We start from the raw sequence: 18,098 nt of genomic DNA on the forward strand, positions 1-18,098 counted from the left end.
CAGACGATGCCACTGTTTCAAACATACAATATTGACTTAGACTTAGATATTTCCAGTCTAAAACGATAATATAGAAGATCTCATTGCACACATAGAGAAAAATTTAATATACAGGAATCCAAATTAAGTCAAACTATACCTTCTGCCTTTTAAAGCGTACCAAACATTACAAACTATGCATTACTAAGCCATATTACACCAACTCGAACACAAGAGGAAGGCAGGAGGAGGAGACTGGCCCGAAGCAAGAATAAAATCACTAAAACAAGACATTAAAGAGGAAATACACCTGAGGCACAAGAGGAGGACTAATAGCAGTACAGGACTCGTCAAGGGGCAGCCGTTCCAGGGGAGACTCCACCCCTGAGGCCCTTAAAGCTGGAGGCCGTGGCAGGAACATACACCGGGGGAGGTAAGGGAAGGGGAAGGGGGAGGTAAGGGGAGGGAGAGGGGAAGGGGGTGGTAAGGGGAGGGAAAGGGGGTAAGGATAAGAGGGGTAGTAAGAGTGATGGGATGGTAAGGGTAGGGTGGGTAAATTAAGGGAGGCAGTAAGGAAAAGGGGGGCAGTAAGGGAGAGGGGGGTGGTAAGGCTAAGGGGGGTGGGAGTGTAAGGGCAAGGGGGTAGCAAGGGTAAGAAATGGTAATAAAGAAGAATTTTACTTTACCACAGGATGATAAATAATTACTTCTCCGTTCATTTCCCTCCCAGCATCCTTCTATCGCCTCCTCCTGGCTTCCTCCATACATCCTTTTACTATTCATCCATTCATCTCTCCCTTTCAGCCTCCTTCCATGTCTCCCTTCCTCTCTACACCTATCCTTCTTTCCCTTGCTACTACTACTACTACTCAACTAACAACCAAATAACCTGACCTGATAACTCCTTGGTATGTGTATTGCAGGAGGCAGGATGGGGGACTCTGCAGCAGCTTCCCTTCTGGCCGAGAGCAGCTCCTTGGCCCCCAGCACCCTGGAGCGCGCCACCCTCACCGGCCGCTCCACCACGCACACCACCAGGTACACACGCCGCTATAGTGATTCAGTGCACTTCAGTTGATGAGGCAAAGTATAGGCTTTGTAGCAGAACTTCTGTCACAATTTCATTTCATTTCTCTTTCCAGATTTTATGTAGCATCATTTTTTGGTTCTCACTGTTCTCTTTAGTGAATAGAATTATTCCTACAACATGGTTTGGGTTTTCTTTAAATGGCTGCTGTAATTCTATGTCAGACGGATTAGCGAGTTGTTTCACGAAGATCATGTTGCATTATTGTTCCTCAGTGTTGAGCGTGAGAGTCCACCCAAGAGAACTGCAACCCAGCAAGGGGAGAGCACCTTCTTCTGGGGCCTGGTAGTGGTGCTGCTGCTGCTGGCTTCCGGAAACCTCCTCCTCACCTTCTTTGCCATGGGAGTGCTGCGTCTCGGCTATGGCATGGAGAGTATTGAGCTCCTGCCCGGCACTCAGTATGTCTCTCCATTGTGATTGGTGTTTACTTCTCACTACTCACATGCTTCTAGTTGACTATTTAATACTTGGTAAATGCTGCATATATGAAAACTATAACATTTTATTTTATCAGATTTCATTTGCTCCATGCTCATTAATATAGGAATGTATAAAGAGGAAGTACATAGAGAAACTTGAGGCTTGCTTTTTTGTAGCTTGTCAAGCTTTATCTTTAAGCACACATCCTTATTATTAATGAGTGCAAAAACTACACGATTCTAAATACTTAATTTGCATTGCAGCCTGATGATTTAAGACAAAAAATAACCTGACATCATTATTTTCAACAGAACAACCAAATTCTATGGAAATGCCAACTTGGGAAACATTATCAAGAAAGACGGAATCATTTATGGGTACTCGGACACTCCATTTTCAATCAGTGGAGATAACAGCAAGGTTTGTACTGATGTTATTTGACCAAACTGCCTAAAAACCATCATGAACTTGTCTAATAATGCCTGTGCAAATGCATTTATAAGTCTTAAAATAGAAGTTTGATAGATTTATGGATGGGGAGAGCAGATAGAGTAGTTCTCAGAAGTTACCACAAGCAATCTCTTTATGTCCTTGCTGATATGTAATTTACTGATCTTTTCAGGTTTCTCTTAGCCTGAGGACATCAAACAAACCCCCAGTGCTGGATGTTGGACCAGAGAAAATAGAAATTAAGAGTGTAGACAGTTTCCAGGCAGGTGTTTTCTTGTTTTACTTTTTGCTGCTGTTTATACAATCTTAATACATATGAAATTAATACTAGTTTCTGTGATTAAGCATTTATACTGTTAGATAGAAATGTATAATTTATGAGAGCTAGGTGATGCATCAAATCTTTACAGTCATCATACGTAAGTTAATTTCTGTTGTTGTGAGATTATGAATTCAAATACTGTGAATGTTGTCTCAAGGTGGTCGACCCAGACACAGGTGGGACTGTTTTCTCCACTGACTACCCGAACTTTGGCTTGCCTCGAGGTGTGAAGAACCTCAATGTGCGCCGAAGCAAAACCTCCAGAGTTACCAGCCCCACCTTCTCTGACCTCAAGATACGCTCTGATTCTACAGTAAGACTTTTGCTAATTTCCATCTTTACATTTATTTATATTAATTTATGCAGCCCGGTCTTGCCACTGAAACTTTCCTACTGCTGTCCATACTCTTTGGGAGACCATTATTGCACACTCTTCATTTCCACTTTCCCTTTCAATTGTTACCCTTACCACTCCTCCATCAAAGCCTTCCCATGACCCATTTCCATCATCACTTCGTTATTCTAAGCTAGTCCACCACTTCATACCACATCTCTCACTCATACCTAGAATTTCTGCCTTCTTCTTGTAAATGCTTCTATCAAAGTGGCGTCTTTTCTAGATTCGACTGAAAGGCAATGAAGGAATGTCACTTGATGGTGGAAAGTTGACATGGTCTGCTGATCAGGACATCTATATGAAGAGTATCAACGGCTCCATCCTGCTGGATACTGGGGAGGGCATCATGGTGGACGTAAATGCCCTGCCTCTCGCTGCGCCCCCAGACCCCAGCAAGGACCGTGGGCAGTACAAGCTGTGTGTGTGTCTGCCTCAAGGCCAGCTCTTCAGGGTCCCAGTGCCTGTAGACAACAACCGCCGCAGCCCCGCCACCCAAATTAACTGTGCAAGCTTCAATAACCCATGTACTCGGATGTAAAGGATATTAGTGCTAGTCTACGGCTATTTCTAGCCATTAAATTGTTGAAGACTTGCATGTTAGAATCTAGTCAGTCTGGAATTAGCAGTATTATATTGTTAGTATTCAAAGATATTAAAACTAGTCACCAGGTACTTTGTTTATTTATTAAAACAGAATTTTTATATGTAAATAGGTACTTTAGGATACAATTTATGTACTTGTTCTTGATGGTAGAATTTATAATTAGTCTGAACTGCTTCCTCAGTAGAGAGTATTGCACAAAGTACTAAGCAGATTGAGGTTAAGACAGATTAAGTTCACTACTACCTCTTGTACTACACACCTGGGTTAGTCAGGGATTCCCAAATTTTGGTTTGATTCTTTATAGCTAGTCATGTAACACTATTCTAGTCACAACTTTAGGGAAATCCACAAAGTAAAGCACAGAGTTTCACATACTTAATACGTTTTTAAAATATTAAACTACGACACTATTCTGTGAGTTTGGGTTGCCATACATGCTATACTTTACCTAAAGCTATATAGTACACATTAATTAAAATTTAAACCAAAAACAATGTTATGATTATCAAGTTCCAATGGGTTATATATTCATGTTAAAAATAGATAAGTTAATGTTGTAGGCACTTCTCTAAACACCCTTAGTTAACTTTTGTCTTCTTTTTTTGATAAGGAGACTCAAGTTACCTTAAACTTTAATGTGTATGATCAAGGAATTTAAAGAATATAATACAACATCCTCAACCAACAACCTTACCCTAATTTTAAAGCTTAATGAATTTTTCATACATTTCATTGCATATCCAAAGTTTTGACTGAATACAGTCAAGTCAGTTATCTCCTTTACTGATTATTTTTTACATCACTAACAAAAGGGAATCTGAAACTATGTTGGTCATAATATTTCAATTGTCATCAAGCACCAGAGCAATATTTATTGCTGTCAAGTTGTTTAGTGTTCTTACAGTTAAAACTACAGGTACACTAGCTGCGGGTATTACCGGGCTGGATCTACCTGTTAAGGGGCTATTACACTGGGCAAATTTTCCGCGGATCTTCAGTTATAAATCATGGATTTTTGCCTACATGGACATACCACCGTCGTCTTCCTATCACACTTGCCTCGCACTCTCCCAGTGTACCGTGGTCTTGACTGACACATTTTCACAACAAATATGGCTGACATCCCTGTTCGCACCCCAGTTTTCACTCAAAGTGCCGTTGCTTTGGCTCTAATGACACTCAATTTAAGCAAGCAACGGAAAAAGAAAAGAATGTGGAGGCGGCAATGGCTTACAAAAAGAGAGGAGCGCAGTGAAGTGATGCAGCTTAGGAAACCAGTGTCTGCTCTTCCTTATATGCAGTTTTTTTGCATACAATTCATGCCTGGGATCCCACAAAGCTGGCATGTCCCGTAATTTCTCAATTAAAGTGGCCTCGGAGGCCTTGGTCCAGGCAACAACACTCATAGCTGTGCGAATGTAGGGACAGTAGGGTGTAGCTTCTTCCTCTTCTTGTTTCTTGTTATTGCTGCTGATGATGATGGTGAGTAATACCGTCGTCCTTCGGTGAAATCTACCTTAGCTTTGGAAGATCATGGACATGTCAGAAAACCACAGAAATGAGAACCACGCCGGTGGAAATTGTGGTTTGACTGAAAAGTCACGGTAAATTTGCCCAGTGTAATAGCCCCGTTACACTACCAACGGTCCACCTCTTGGTGAGGAGACACTAGAAGACCAAATTTCTATTGTTTGAGTTCCCTCACTCCTTAGAATGTTTACACACTACAGTTACTGTTTACTGAGGGTTGTGGATATTTTATGGGTAAGTGACTTGACTGTATTGTGATATGAGAAAAATAAAATGAACATGCTTTCCTGTGTCCATCTACCAGCCAGCCAGTCATGCTGGCCAGCCTTTGTCTATACAACCTTTCACTCACAAGATGGAAATAGATTATGGAATATTGTTATTATCTGGCTTCTTCTAGCTTTAAAACTACTTTAATAACATTAAATAATATAAAATAAATTATTCATGCATCTCACTACATCTTAAATACCTATTCTACTTCATTTTGGTGTTAATTTAGATTTCCTCAAATTTCAGTTACAGATATATATAATTTTTGTGCATCACAGATAATATCACTTGACAACTATCTCAAGACTATTATACCATATGTATTTGTAATGTCATAAAAGATGCAACAACTACATAACAACCAGCAAGCCTCAATGATGTATCTACCACCAAATACTACCCACCTGTTAACCCTTCCTCCCTCGGTACCACACAGAGCCTAGATAGGTGCCCTGTAAAGCATGCATCAGCCTCAATGCATCTCGCCACACCAACAGCACCTTAGAGCACACACAGGGCACGGAAGGCAAGGAGGCGCGACCCTGAATTAGGCTTGAGAGTAAGACTTTGGTCAGCTGCAAGGAATATCACAGAGCCACGCTGAAGACTAGTCACCTGAGGTACCTCACCAGGGGCTGGGGGGTTCACCTCCACTTTGCTGGTGTTGCCCTCCACCACCAACACAATGCTGGCAGACTCCACGGGCCGCAGGGTGTACTGCTCCACCCCGCTCGGAACCTGAGAAAGGGTCCAGCATTATATTAGCATGGCTGATAGGGATCTACCTGTGAAAATGCAAATACATTCAGTTATGCAAGTTTCTTATTAAAGAGGTGGATGACAATCTGTTTGAGGAGAGGAGTTGAGGAGAATGACCTTTGACTACTCTGCCTAGAAGAACTATGTGAATGAAGCCTGTTTCATGTGAGATGCACATTCCATATAGAAGTATACTTTGTGAGGGATAAGCTACATACCTCTATCATATCCACAGCAAAGTCCAGTACAGGTGGGTTGTAAAGTATGGTATAGTTGTCCATTTTAAAGCCCTCAAAGTTTCTAGACTCAGCAGGCACCATGTTGTATTCAAGCATGGACACCAAGGTTTCAACATCTTGGTACTTGGGGGTCAGGCCGGCACGCACCACATTGTCGGAGCAGGCCATACACTCAATACAGTCTGAAGAAGTTGGCAATTTTTGTTTATTCAGTGCAACATTTGTGGTCATATGGTGGAGAGAGACAGAAGGGGAAGGAATTATAGGAGAAGGGAAAAGATCCCAGGAAATGGGACACAGCCCCCGATTAATACTTGATACCCATTCACGGGTGGGTGGACAGGGGCGTAGGGTATCGGAAAAGCCGCCCAAATTTTTCCACTCCGCCCGGGAATCAAACCCGGGCTCTCTCGGTTGTGAGCCGAGTGTGCTAAAGTTGAAAAGTTTTGTTTAGTCGGCGCAACATCTGTGGTCATATGCCGGAGAGAGACAGAAGGGGAAGGAATTATAGGAGAAGGGAACAGATCCCAGGAGATGGAACACTACCCCCGATTAATACCTGGTACCCATTCACTGCTGGGTGGACAGGGGCGTAGGGTATCGGAAAAGCTGCCAAAATTTTTCCACTCCGCCCAGGAATCGAACCCGGGCCCTCTCGGTTATGAGCCGAGTGTGCTAACCACTGCACCACGAAGCCCCACCCCCTGGAGGAAAGTTCCTGATGGGGAGCAGGGCATCAGATATAGTCTGAAGAAGGTGCATTGTCAAAGTGGGATATTCTTTCCATGTGGTATACGTATTATGGGATTACCAAATATGCTACTGTAATGTTGCAAATTAAAAAGGATAATGATTCCTTAGGCATTTGTTTCCTGTTATTCAGACAACCCTCTCGCTGGAAAATTAGTAACTCATCACCTCTGAATTAGTTGGCAGATGTCATTAGGCTCATCATCCCTGTTTAGGCTATGATTCAGTGACTGTAAACACAGCATCTGTCCTCATACACACACACCAAACACTTTTCACTACCTTGGAAGCAATGTTCACACTTACCACCAAACAAGTAGGCATGAATAACATTAGGTCCCAGGAACATGGCTTGTCCAGGCTGCAGAGTAAGGTAGTTCAGGAGGTAGATGGAGAAGCAGCCAACATCACCTGGATACTTGTCATGCAGGGTCATGAAGAGGTCCTGCAGCAGCTCACTACCTTTTGCAGCATCTGATGGGAGAAAAAAATATGATTGGACCAGAAAGTGAAAAGCAGCTAAATGGATGAAATAATATCAAGGTTATATGAAATCTGAGCTACTGAAGGATGTGTTAGAGAGCAGAGAAGACCTGAAAAGGTAAGATGAATCAGAAGCCTGAATAACACACCCATTTCTGAGAATCTTGTAATAAGGTCATTCAGGGCTGACTCAATCTTCTCCTTGGGGGCATTCATCATTGCAGAAAAGCATTCCTTCAAGTTTCCCTCTGTGGGCTCTTCAATGAAGGTGTTGGCATTATCCTCTCCCACTACCTGCTGTAGCTCTGGAAGCTCTGAAATACAATGAACAAATATAGCAATTAAGCTTCCATGTATCAAACAAATATCAATGATGTTCCTTCAAGAATGGATAATTCACATATATGCCAAAAGATGGATAATCAATTCCAGGTAAATTCTGACATGCAATATGTGCCTGTACAAGGTCTCACAGGGCAGTAGATGGTTTGCTATTAATATTTCATAATTAAACAAAGATGTTTGATATATCTCTGACACCCAGTTCCCTCACATCAACTTTCCCCTAATAGCAAGTGAGTTAGTAGGAAATCTAAGTGCCAGACATCTGAGGTTATATGGTACCATGGTAAGACAGAGTTAAATGATAAGGTAATGGAAAAATACTTTGGTATATGGAAGAAAGATACAGTAATAGGGAGAAAAGTGCTGCAGGTTATTTACAACAAACATTTAACTGTTAATGTGTTTACATTATAACATGAAGATGAAGGACAAAAGTACCCAAAGTATCTTGAAATCTGGTAAACTAAAGGAAATGCAAATTATGGCTCACTCCATCCCTCCAGACTCTAAGCCCTGTCTACTTATTATTACTCGCATGCAGAGGTTACTGCGCAGTGCTAGGTGGCTTGATGACACATGTTATACAATTGATGAGTTGTTAGAGAATATTTGATGCTATTGTTAGGTGGTTAAAGCAAAGCATTAAGTAAAGAAACCTCTGAGATGCTTGACAATTTCATGAGCTGGTCTGAAGCCACACAATGCCTGGAAGGGAGTGAGGGCAATGGTCATTTCTGGTTTGTGGTTTGGGTCCTTGTAGACTTCTGGTCGTTGTTGATGAAGTTCCTCAGCATGACTCTGTAAAAAAAAAAAAGAAAAAAAAAAAAAAAAAGGCTCTGAATATTGACATAAAACATGTAATGCCACTGTACACTAGTTACACTAGTCCCACCTATTCACTTGTATACCAACTTATTTCTTATGTCAGGGAGCCAATTTTAGAAAGGTGTCATACTATATGGTTAAGTGTAATCATGGGATTCACATTATTCACCTAGGGAAGCTAATGTAAATATATTTAAAAAAGAAGTCCTTATTCTGACTTTCTGAGCAAGGAGAAAACTTATATTTTCCTTTATATATATTTGACAATGATTATCACATTCACATAAACTAACATGATACATGTGTGAACATTGGAGCAAAGGTTCTTACCTTATTGGGATGGGCCTGGATAGAGAGTGCCTGGTTGACACTGAGCACCTTGAAGAGGAAGGGCAGCTGCTCCCCAAAGGTCTGGATGACAGGGGTGCCTAACACTCCTGGGTGTCTCCTGATGTAGTGCCCCAGTACCTCACCAGTGCCTATAAAATGCAAATATAAGCATATGTACTTTTGAAATATTATGCACATATAAAATACTTAAAACAGTTCGGCAACCCTACACACATTACCTACCTACCAATACTCCCAGCACAGTCCATTCCTTACCTTTGATGACTGAAGGGCCATTGGGATGCGTTCCCATCCACAGCTCAGCGAATGTCTCTTCCTCGGACACTTCAAACTCAGGTGTGGCAGCCTTAGCCAGCTGTGCCACGCTGCTCTTCATGCCTGGCACACCCCATGCATACTTCTGAACAGCACATTCAAGTTCCATTCTGAGGGAATGTGACAACCACAGATTAAAAACTTCTTTACACAAAAAAATACGTACATCAATAGCACAATATGTAAAATTCGCAAAGGCCTAAGGAAGAAAAATATAAAAAAAGGTCAGCTATAGTGGTGATCCTGCATACAGAGGTTAGGAGTGATAGTTAGGGCTTTGGACAGCATAAGGATGAGCTAGAGTAAAAGGTCTTGTGCAGTGAGGTGGCAGGAGTGATGGAAGCTGTTTCTTATGCAGATAGCCCCCTATGCAGGCATTATCCTAAGTGTATTTAATGAAGTAATTATTTTTTCCATCATATTACATTTTTAGCTTAAGGTGATTAACGAATATCTCTAAACTAAGCAACAAAAGACCATATAGCTCTTTTAAGGTCACAAGAGAGCACTATGTCTCTCACCATGAAGCTGCCATGAGCCAGGATCAAACTCGTAACCATTTAGCTGTGAACTGAACGTCATCACACAGAGTTCCCCGGCCTCCTTATAATCTGCTAATCTTTCAATGTTGAACTTATAGGCCTATCTAAAGCATTTAACATCTCATGAAATGCAACCCAGTGTCTTACATGTAACATCTTCAAAATAACTAGGGAATGAAATCAGGGCTATGTCACAAATGTATGGCGGTGATTGAAATGCACATGCCATATGAATGCCTTTCTTCACAGAGAGTAAGAATTACTTGACACAGAAAAAAGTTACTTGGATTAACATGGGGGCCACACAGCCAAAATAACAAATAGAAACCCCAAGTTAAGCGACTGGAATCAAATCAGGGAGTAGTACTGTACACTAGCTATTAACCCTTTCGATGCTAAATACTCGAAGTGAGGACTAGCATAACTTGCCGGTGGCACGGTACTAAATCCTCGCTGCGAGTTCCAGTCGCACTCAAATTTCCCACGTATGAGAGTGTTCCAACAATATTTCTCACCCCACAGCATTGCCAATTCAGTGGGTTTTCCACTAAATTTGGTGGAAAATTATATCAGCCAAGTGTGGAAAATCTACGAATGAGTAACTGGTGGATGTTCTTATCCAATAAAGCAGCATTTTTGCATACATTTACCTATCACCTGACTGATTCTTTGACCAAATAGTTGTATATTTTGCAGTTGGCAATACAGTGGTACCTCGTGATTTGAACGCCTTTCAATTCGAACAATTCCCAATTCGAACACATTTATGAAACAAATTTGTCCTCCAATTCGAATGTGCGTTGCAATTTGAACACAAACAAATGGCTGCAGATGAAGCCACCAGTGTAGCCAGGTCGGTGAATGTGATACCGCGGACTCCAGTCTCAAAAACAACCAAACCTGCGACTGCCATTTTTCCCCGCACACTCCCTTGAAAAATAGCCCAATTGTGCGGGATAACAATGTGTATAACAGTAGTACTTACCACTACTTCATGTAAAATGACAGTGGTCAGGAAGAAAATTAAGTGACTTAATGCCAGTACCTAAACAAACTAGTGGATGGCTGTACATCAAACCTGACAACACGCACAAGACACGCTATGTTTCCTTAGGAGACAGGGATCATTGACGTAAGACACATAAAACTGTTTAACTTTGTCTGATTGATAAACACAAACAATTTATGGATAATACTGAAGAGATATTGAAATGATTGGTTATTATTCAATATTTACAAGCGTTCTTTTCTATTTTGCACTTATCTTTTAACATTCTTACTTTACATACGAGTTCAACAAACACTGAAGCACATTCAAGTTTGAAATTTCACACTTCCTTAAGTTTTTAAAATATACTAGAATATTACAACGACTAGACTAATGAATAATAATAATAATAAAGAAATATGATGCATGAACTTTATACCCGTTACCCAGGCAGGAACAGGGATGGGGGAAACCAGAACTGTAGCTGTAGGACAGGGGAGATAGAAACAGTAGAACACCTAATAGTGGAATGCAGCAACTATGAGAGGCAGAGAGCGGAGTTAGTAGCAGGAGTTGTGATGGTAATAGGCAGAGAGGAGTGGGCTAGGAGGCTAGAGGAGGACAACGGGGCAATCTGCACGGTGTTGGGGCTGTATGGGGTCAAAAAGGAAACAGAGAGAAGGATGGTAAAGTTGGCAAAAGTGTTCCTCGTGCAGTGCTGGGAAAAAAGGGCACAAATGTCTGAATAAGTGAAGATAAGTGACTTTATTTCAGGTTAGAAAATTACGTAACACTGAAAAGGAAGGTGTGTGAATAAGAAGGAAGGAAGGAACGAGAGGAGGAGGACCTAAGAAGCGATACAAAGCATTACAGGTCAAAAGAAGAAGTTTACATCTCAAAGCAGTGCCGTCGAATCTATAAGATAGACCAATTCTGGTAGGTCCCAGCAAATATTAACTGTTTTAAATGTATTTATTTGAGTGATCTGGCCACAGGGTACAACATAAATCCATAAAAATGTTAGAAAAAATATGAGGATTTGGGGGCCTGGAATGGAATATTTTTTTCTACATTAATTTCAACGGAATAAATTGCTTTCTAATTCAAACAGCCCAAATGAACCAATTAAGTTTGAATCATGAGGTACCACTGTACTACCTTGCCAGCAATACATGAAGAAATCTCCGCAGTAGCTTCAATATGGCTGACCGTCGCACATGCGGTGACGTAAGTGTTCACAGGCAACACCCCCTAAACGTGACAATAGGTTTGCAGGAGAGGCATACATAACCAAATCCTATAGATCTGGGCCTGCTCTTTCCAATGGTGTTTCTGGTTTTCAGCTGTAATGAATAGTTTTTGAGATACAGAGGTTAAAAGTGACCCCCTCCCCCCGCTGGGCTGCCCGAGTGCGCCTGGAGGTATAGTCGCCTCCCTCACCATGTGCAGTGATAGGGTTAAGGTATCCGTTTCAAGGGCTTACCTCAAAAAAATCTTTTTCTGCGAAAAAATTCCGTAGGAATATAGAAAGCACGGCCTGTTTAATGGTATACTATCATATATGTACATAGATAAATTGGGTCGGAGAAAATGTTTTATTACCCGTATTTACCGCGCCAGCATATCACGAAGGTCTGAACTCTCATGTGCGTACGCGTGGTACTCTAAGCAGAAAAATCACCAAAAATTGTTTTTTTCCACCAATTTTTTTTCCTACACCACTCACTCATTCCTAGCTGGCAACCCTAGATCATGAGTCAGACCCGTGGGGTGCTCTCTGCTTTCTCACACGTCTCAGCTATCAACCCACCTTTGTCACGCTTGGATATACAGCATTTCCCTGCAGAAATCTCGCAGTTTTCGTGCTTGAAAACATGCCATGACCTTCTAAGAAGGCCCAGAGGAGAAGAAAATGTGCTATAGCTGCCAGGAGTAGGCAGCTAGAGACACAAGGAACCTCTACAGCCACTACAACATCCGAGCCTGGTGTTGAATGTCATGATGCCCGCGACCGCCTCTGCTCCCTCACCTAACACCTCCACCCGAGACCCGCCTCCCTATCAAGATGTCACAGAACATCAATGAAAGTATACACAGGAAGATGTGGAGGAAGTGCAGCAAAATAAAAATTTTATGGTTACAGAAGAGTGGTATTTGTCGTACAAGTCACCACGCTGGAACCCAACTTTGGTTTCCAAGCATCTTCTCACCTTCTCAAGCTTGGATTTCCTTTGTCTCCCCATACCTTGTCTGCCTTGAAACATCGAGAGTCAGCAGCAGCAAAAGTAAAGAAGATGACACAAAAGAAGAAAGGGAAAGCTTCTAGTGCTGACTACTCGCCTGGTGGCTTCTAAACCCCAAATCCGGCAACAATGAGGGAGCTGGCACCTCCTGATACCCCTATCAAGAGTGGATAATATCCTTGTAAAAGAAGGGGACTGGATGCCTGGGAGTAATGCTTTATGAAGAAAACTCTCTGAGACCTATACAGCCTCCAGCACCGTTCATACAAAGTGATATAGATCACGATTTAGAAAAGTGCCTTTTTCTCGATTCTTAAGTTGCTTGGACATAATGCGAAACAACTTCAAAAGTTCTGAACGTATCTAAAAAGTTTTTTCACCAAAAGAAAGAGTGTAAAAAGATTTAAATTTCAGGGCTGAATTTTTGCTCTATATATCTTCAAACATTAGTTATGAAATCCTTTGTAGTATTTTTTTGGGGGAAAAAAATATATTACGGTATCTATTTTTCATGATTCTTGTATATACTTTATCAAAAAAAACTTGGCTTCCAAATGCAAGCAATTCAATTTTGTATACGGTGTTAGAAAATCAAGTAAATTGGAAATAAACTTTACAACTAGTTTTGACTGTTTTTAACCTTTTCCTTGCTAAACGCTCGCAGCGAGCGTCAGGCATATTTGCTGGTGGTGCTAAACGCTCGCTGTGAGCTCCACTCGCACTCAAATCTCCCGCATATGAGTGTGTTCCAACACTAATTCTCACAACACAGGATTGACAGTTGAGTGGATTCTTCTCTAAATTTGGTGGAAAATCATATCAGCCCAGCGTGGCAAATCTACAGACGAGTAACTGGTGGATGTTCTTGCCCAATATAGCGGCATTTTTGCATAGCTTCACCTATCACCTGACTGATTCTTTGACCAAATAGTTGTAAATATTGCAGTTGGCAATACTCCCTTGCCAGAATCTGAAGAAAAGATGTTCGCAGTTCCCTCAATACGGCTGATCATCCCGCACGCACCGACGTAAGTGTTAACATTCAATACTCCCTGAACGTGCATGTACGTTCGCATGAGGCATACATAACCAACTCCTATAGATCTGGACCTCCTCTTTCCATTGGTGTTTTTGGTTTTTAGCTGTGATGAATAGTTTTTGAGATACAGAGGTTAAAAGAGACCCCCCATTGGGCTCCCTGACTGCGCCTGAGGGGATAGTTGCGTCCGCACCGCGCGCAAGGAAAGGGTTAAGGGTGGGAAAACTGAAAAAAAGGTAAAAACTAAAAAACTATTTTACGAATTCCACTGAAAATTGCACAAACCCATCTCAGAACAACCCCAATCAGCATAAAATTAAATAATAGGAATTGGCCTAAAATAGAAAAATAAAATTTCAGTGAAATGGATATCTTAATGCTGGACTTACAGATAAGTGAACTGGGAGCCACACAACCAAATATTTGAAATTATCTTCTACTTAATTCCCTTTATTCTTAATGCTCTGTGTCCTGGGTGTGTCATGCTTGGCTTGGCAAGTTATAGAGAATGGACCGTATTGGCTTTACAGGCAGTGCCACATGTGGCCATTCAACTTAAAGCTGAATTTTCCATAGAGTTCAAGTTATAAACTAGAGTGCGTCTGAGACTGTCTCAGGGATACATGGCCATGATGCTGCCGTCGCCCCAAGCTGATGACTGCACACACTTCACTCCTACCCGATTTTAGTTTTTCTCCATGTCAAATAGTAGAGTCAGGAAATCGGGTAGGAGTAAAGTGTGTGCAGTTGTTGGCTTGGAGCGGTGGTGGCACCGAGGCCATGTATCCTGGAGGCAGCCTTGGATGCACTCTAATACATAACTTGAGTTCTATGGAAAGTACTGCTTTGACGGTTCACTGAGTGGCCACGTGTGGCACTGCCTGTATAGCCAATATGGTCCATTCATACTCTTCTGGCTATACCTATAGCACAGTGACACGATGTGAAAGTTGGATATTGGACTGTGACATGAAGTGAAAGCTGCTAACTGAACTGACATGAAGTGAAAGTTGAATTTTGGACTGTGCCATGAAGTGAAAGCTGACTACTGAACTGACATGAAGTGAAAGTTGAATATTGGACTGTGACAAAGTGAATGCTGACTACTGAGCTAACATAAAGTGAAAGCAGAATACTGAACTGACATGAAGTGAAGGCTGACTACTGAGCTGACATGAAGTGAAAGCTGAATACTGAACTGACATGAAGTGAAGGCCGACTACTGAGCTAACATAAAGTGAAAGCTGAATATTGGACTGTGACATGAGGTGAAGGCTGACTACTGAGCTGACATGAAGTGAAAGCTGAATATTGGACTGTGATATGAAGTGAAAGCTGACTACTGAGCTGACATGAAGTGAAAGCTGAATATTGGACTGTGTCATGAGGTGAAGGCTGACTACTGAGCTGACATGAAGTGAAAGTTGAATATTGGACTGTAACATGAGGTGAAGGCTGACTACTGAGCTGACATGAAGTGAAAGCTGAATACTGAACTGACATGAAGTGAAAGCTGAATATTGGACTGTGATATGAAGTGAAAGCTAACTACTGAACTGACATGAAGTGAAAGCTAAATATTGGACTGTGATATGAAGTGAAAGCTGACTACTGAACTGACATGAAGTGAAAGTCGTCTTATGCCTTCTGTCACACGAAAGAAAGCACTGCACACTGTCACCGGTGTTTGTATGGGTGCCGAACGGCTTACATAACTGAAGGTCACCCTGCCGTCCTCCCTGGCACCCCTCGCCTGCACCTGTCCAACACCTGTCCGCCTCCCCTCCGTGGTGGTGACGCAGGCGGGCTGACAACACCACAACACCTGTCTGGCCGGAGGTGCACACGTATACACTACACACCTGGTCTCCTGAAGGTTGTAATGCCGGGGGAGTCACTTGTTTCAGGCCGAGGGTGGGCTGGACGTGGTCTTCTGCTGCTTTGTTTACGTTTGTTTACACGGCTTGAACTTGAGCTTGACGGCGCAGGGCGAAAGACTGACGGGCCCGTGCAGTCCAATCCAGTATGGTCCCTTTCACACGGGGCCACTCAGCAGCGCTTCTCAGCAGCGCTACCGCTAGTAAATGATAGAGATGAATGAAGGCTTTTACAAGCAGCCACGACCACTAAAAAGTAGTGCTAATCGTCAAGATACATGGCATTCAATGGGAGCTTTCACACGTAGCTGCAGCCGCGCCACTTTTTTTTTTGTTTTTTTTTTTTTAGCAGCGCGTGCGTTGCGCGAGTGTAGTGCTGCTAACGCCCGACTCAATTTTAGCAGCGCTGCTGAGAAGAGCTGCTGAGTGGCCCGTCTGAAAGAGACCATAGCGGGGATTCTCAGCAGCGCTACTAAAATTGAGTCGGGTGTTAGCAGCACCACCGACGCGCGTTAGTAGCGCCACGGATGCGCGTGAGTAGCGCTGCTGCAGCGCTGCTGAGAAGCGCTGCTAAGTGGCCCCGTGTCAAAGGGGCCTAAGGTCGTCGGGATTTTAGCCTTTTCAACGGCTCCCGACTACGGTTGTTTTTTCTTGTCTTCATATTACTGTTTCTTGTTGATTCACTCGAATGGTTAAACAGCTTGGTCCTGCCCGTACTCTCAGACGCTTTCGGCTCTCACTATAACTATTACTTCCAACGGCTTGATTGCTTGACTGATTGGTGGTTTATTGTTGCAAAAGTACACAACAAAGGAGAATGGAAGAACATGCCATCCCGATCCCCAGCCAATACGTAATGTGATTTGCAATAATACAATAATACAAGAAAGAAACATGTAAAGAAGAACAGTCGGGTTCATGAGTGTTTTTCATGTTCATAATGTAAATACCCACAGCTTCTACAAAAGCCTTATCAAATGTGTGTATGTGTGTGTGTGTGTGTGTGTGTGTGTGTGTGTGTGTAGGCCCCGAAATGTTTGGGAGTATGATTTGTTTACGCTAAGGCGGGGTTCCCCCTATTCCGCTCGGAGCCCGTCCAGAGATGAACTCAAGTTAACTTTTGGGGGTCCGTAACGGCGGTGGTGGTGCCAGGCCAGTTATGTTGAATATTCTACATATAATGAAAATATGAGCTAGAAGTACTTAGCTACAAACTAACATATACAAGAAGTCGTTGTGGTTAATGCTGTCCATATGTTTGTCAACAAATGATGAGCAATGGACTGCCGGAGTGGATCATCCCTGACGGGCGGCCGCTGTTTCGCTGACGTCATTTTGACGTCATTAACGTCGACGGATCCGTCAAGACGGAATAGTGGGAACCCCGCAAAACACGGTGCCTACGGAGCGTCCAACCGCTCAGGAAGAGTGAAAACGGACGTTAAACGAAATGACGATGATGATGATAACACGGTGCCTACAATAATATTATTATTATTAATAATAATAATAATAATAATAATAATAATAATAATAATAATAATAATAATAATAATAATTTCAATTCGTCCTGAGACATATTAAAATATATATACAGAAATAGAGACGAAAGAAGTGAAGATTATACAGTGCCGCACTCAACGATACATGAGACTTAGGGAACAATGATACAACCTTCAATCTAGCATTCTCGTATTATGTATTCGCGTGGGGGTCTCAATGCTTCTGCTGTTGCCAGGGTTACTGGATTGTATTTACCTGTTGTTGTTGTTGTAGTATACCGGATATATGAGATGACGGCGTAATATCCTGTATCAGAGTCTATTTTGATCCTGTGTGTGTGTGTGTGTGTGTGTGTGTGTGTGTGTCGTGGCATTCACACACCAAGTATACCTACATGGTTTTCAATTGACACGCTATGTAATGCATGATATTAAAGACGTATATATTGATTTGAGGACGAATTCTCAAACAAACAAAAAATACGTAAATAAATGGGTTGCTCAAAACATTGTTATTTTCCAGACTGACTGATGAATTAATTGAGGAGCTCGCTGTCCCAACCACCCAAGGCAATAAAAGCTACAGTGGTTACGCAAAGGTAGAAAAAAGCAAAAAAGAAATATCTAATCATACCCGCTGTCTGTCAAGGTCTGAGGAGTTTGCGTGTTGGCCGACTAGTGCCATCTAGATTTCTCTCTCAAGGGCAAGGTTCCTGACACACAACCTGAGCTAGATACGTTTTGCCGTGAAGGAAGCAGGGGATGAGCAGGTCTATAT

General features: G+C 42.2%; 2 protein-coding genes and 1 non-coding gene across 5 annotated transcripts; 1 reads left to right on the forward strand and 2 right to left on the reverse strand.

The window, feature by feature from the left end:
• The first annotated feature begins 77 nt into the window (after positions 1 to 77).
• LOC127000388 (beta-sarcoglycan-like) lies at positions 78 to 5,085 on the forward strand. Its single transcript, XM_050864069.1, has 7 exons — positions 78 to 412; positions 903 to 1,017; positions 1,282 to 1,464; positions 1,798 to 1,906; positions 2,109 to 2,198; positions 2,416 to 2,571; positions 2,879 to 5,085. Exons 2-7 carry the CDS (start codon positions 911 to 913, stop codon positions 3,191 to 3,193), a joined length of 960 nt encoding a protein of 319 aa, XP_050720026.1. The 5' UTR covers positions 78 to 412; positions 903 to 910; the 3' UTR covers positions 3,194 to 5,085.
• Positions 3,321 to 15,971, reverse strand: LOC127000372 (mannose-6-phosphate isomerase-like). Of its 3 annotated transcripts, none has more exons than XM_050864042.1 (8): positions 15,804 to 15,971; positions 9,070 to 9,239; positions 8,794 to 8,942; positions 8,295 to 8,436; positions 7,443 to 7,607; positions 7,117 to 7,284; positions 6,040 to 6,242; positions 3,321 to 5,800 (listed from the first exon to the last, which is right to left on the reverse strand). In XM_050864042.1, exons 2-8 carry the CDS (start codon positions 9,236 to 9,238, stop codon positions 5,564 to 5,566), a joined length of 1,233 nt encoding a protein of 410 aa, XP_050719999.1. In that variant the 5' UTR covers position 9,239; positions 15,804 to 15,971; the 3' UTR covers positions 3,321 to 5,563. The 3 variants fall into 3 exon arrangements, with proteins under 3 accessions (XP_050719999.1, XP_050720010.1, XP_050720002.1); XM_050864053.1 differs by lacking the exon at positions 15,804 to 15,971 and adding an exon at positions 15,653 to 15,766; XM_050864045.1 differs by lacking the exon at positions 15,804 to 15,971 and adding an exon at positions 15,563 to 15,583.
• Trnam-cau (transfer RNA methionine (anticodon CAU)) lies at positions 6,684 to 6,757 on the reverse strand. The gene has a single exon. It is a non-coding gene; the product is annotated as a tRNA-Met (tRNA).
• Positions 15,972 to 18,098: the final 2,127 nt, after the last annotated feature.

The sequence above is a fragment of the Eriocheir sinensis genome, chromosome 2, assembly GCF_024679095.1.
Source record: "Eriocheir sinensis breed Jianghai 21 chromosome 2, ASM2467909v1, whole genome shotgun sequence".
In the NCBI taxonomy this organism is placed as follows: Eukaryota; Metazoa; Arthropoda; class Malacostraca; order Decapoda; family Varunidae; genus Eriocheir; species Eriocheir sinensis.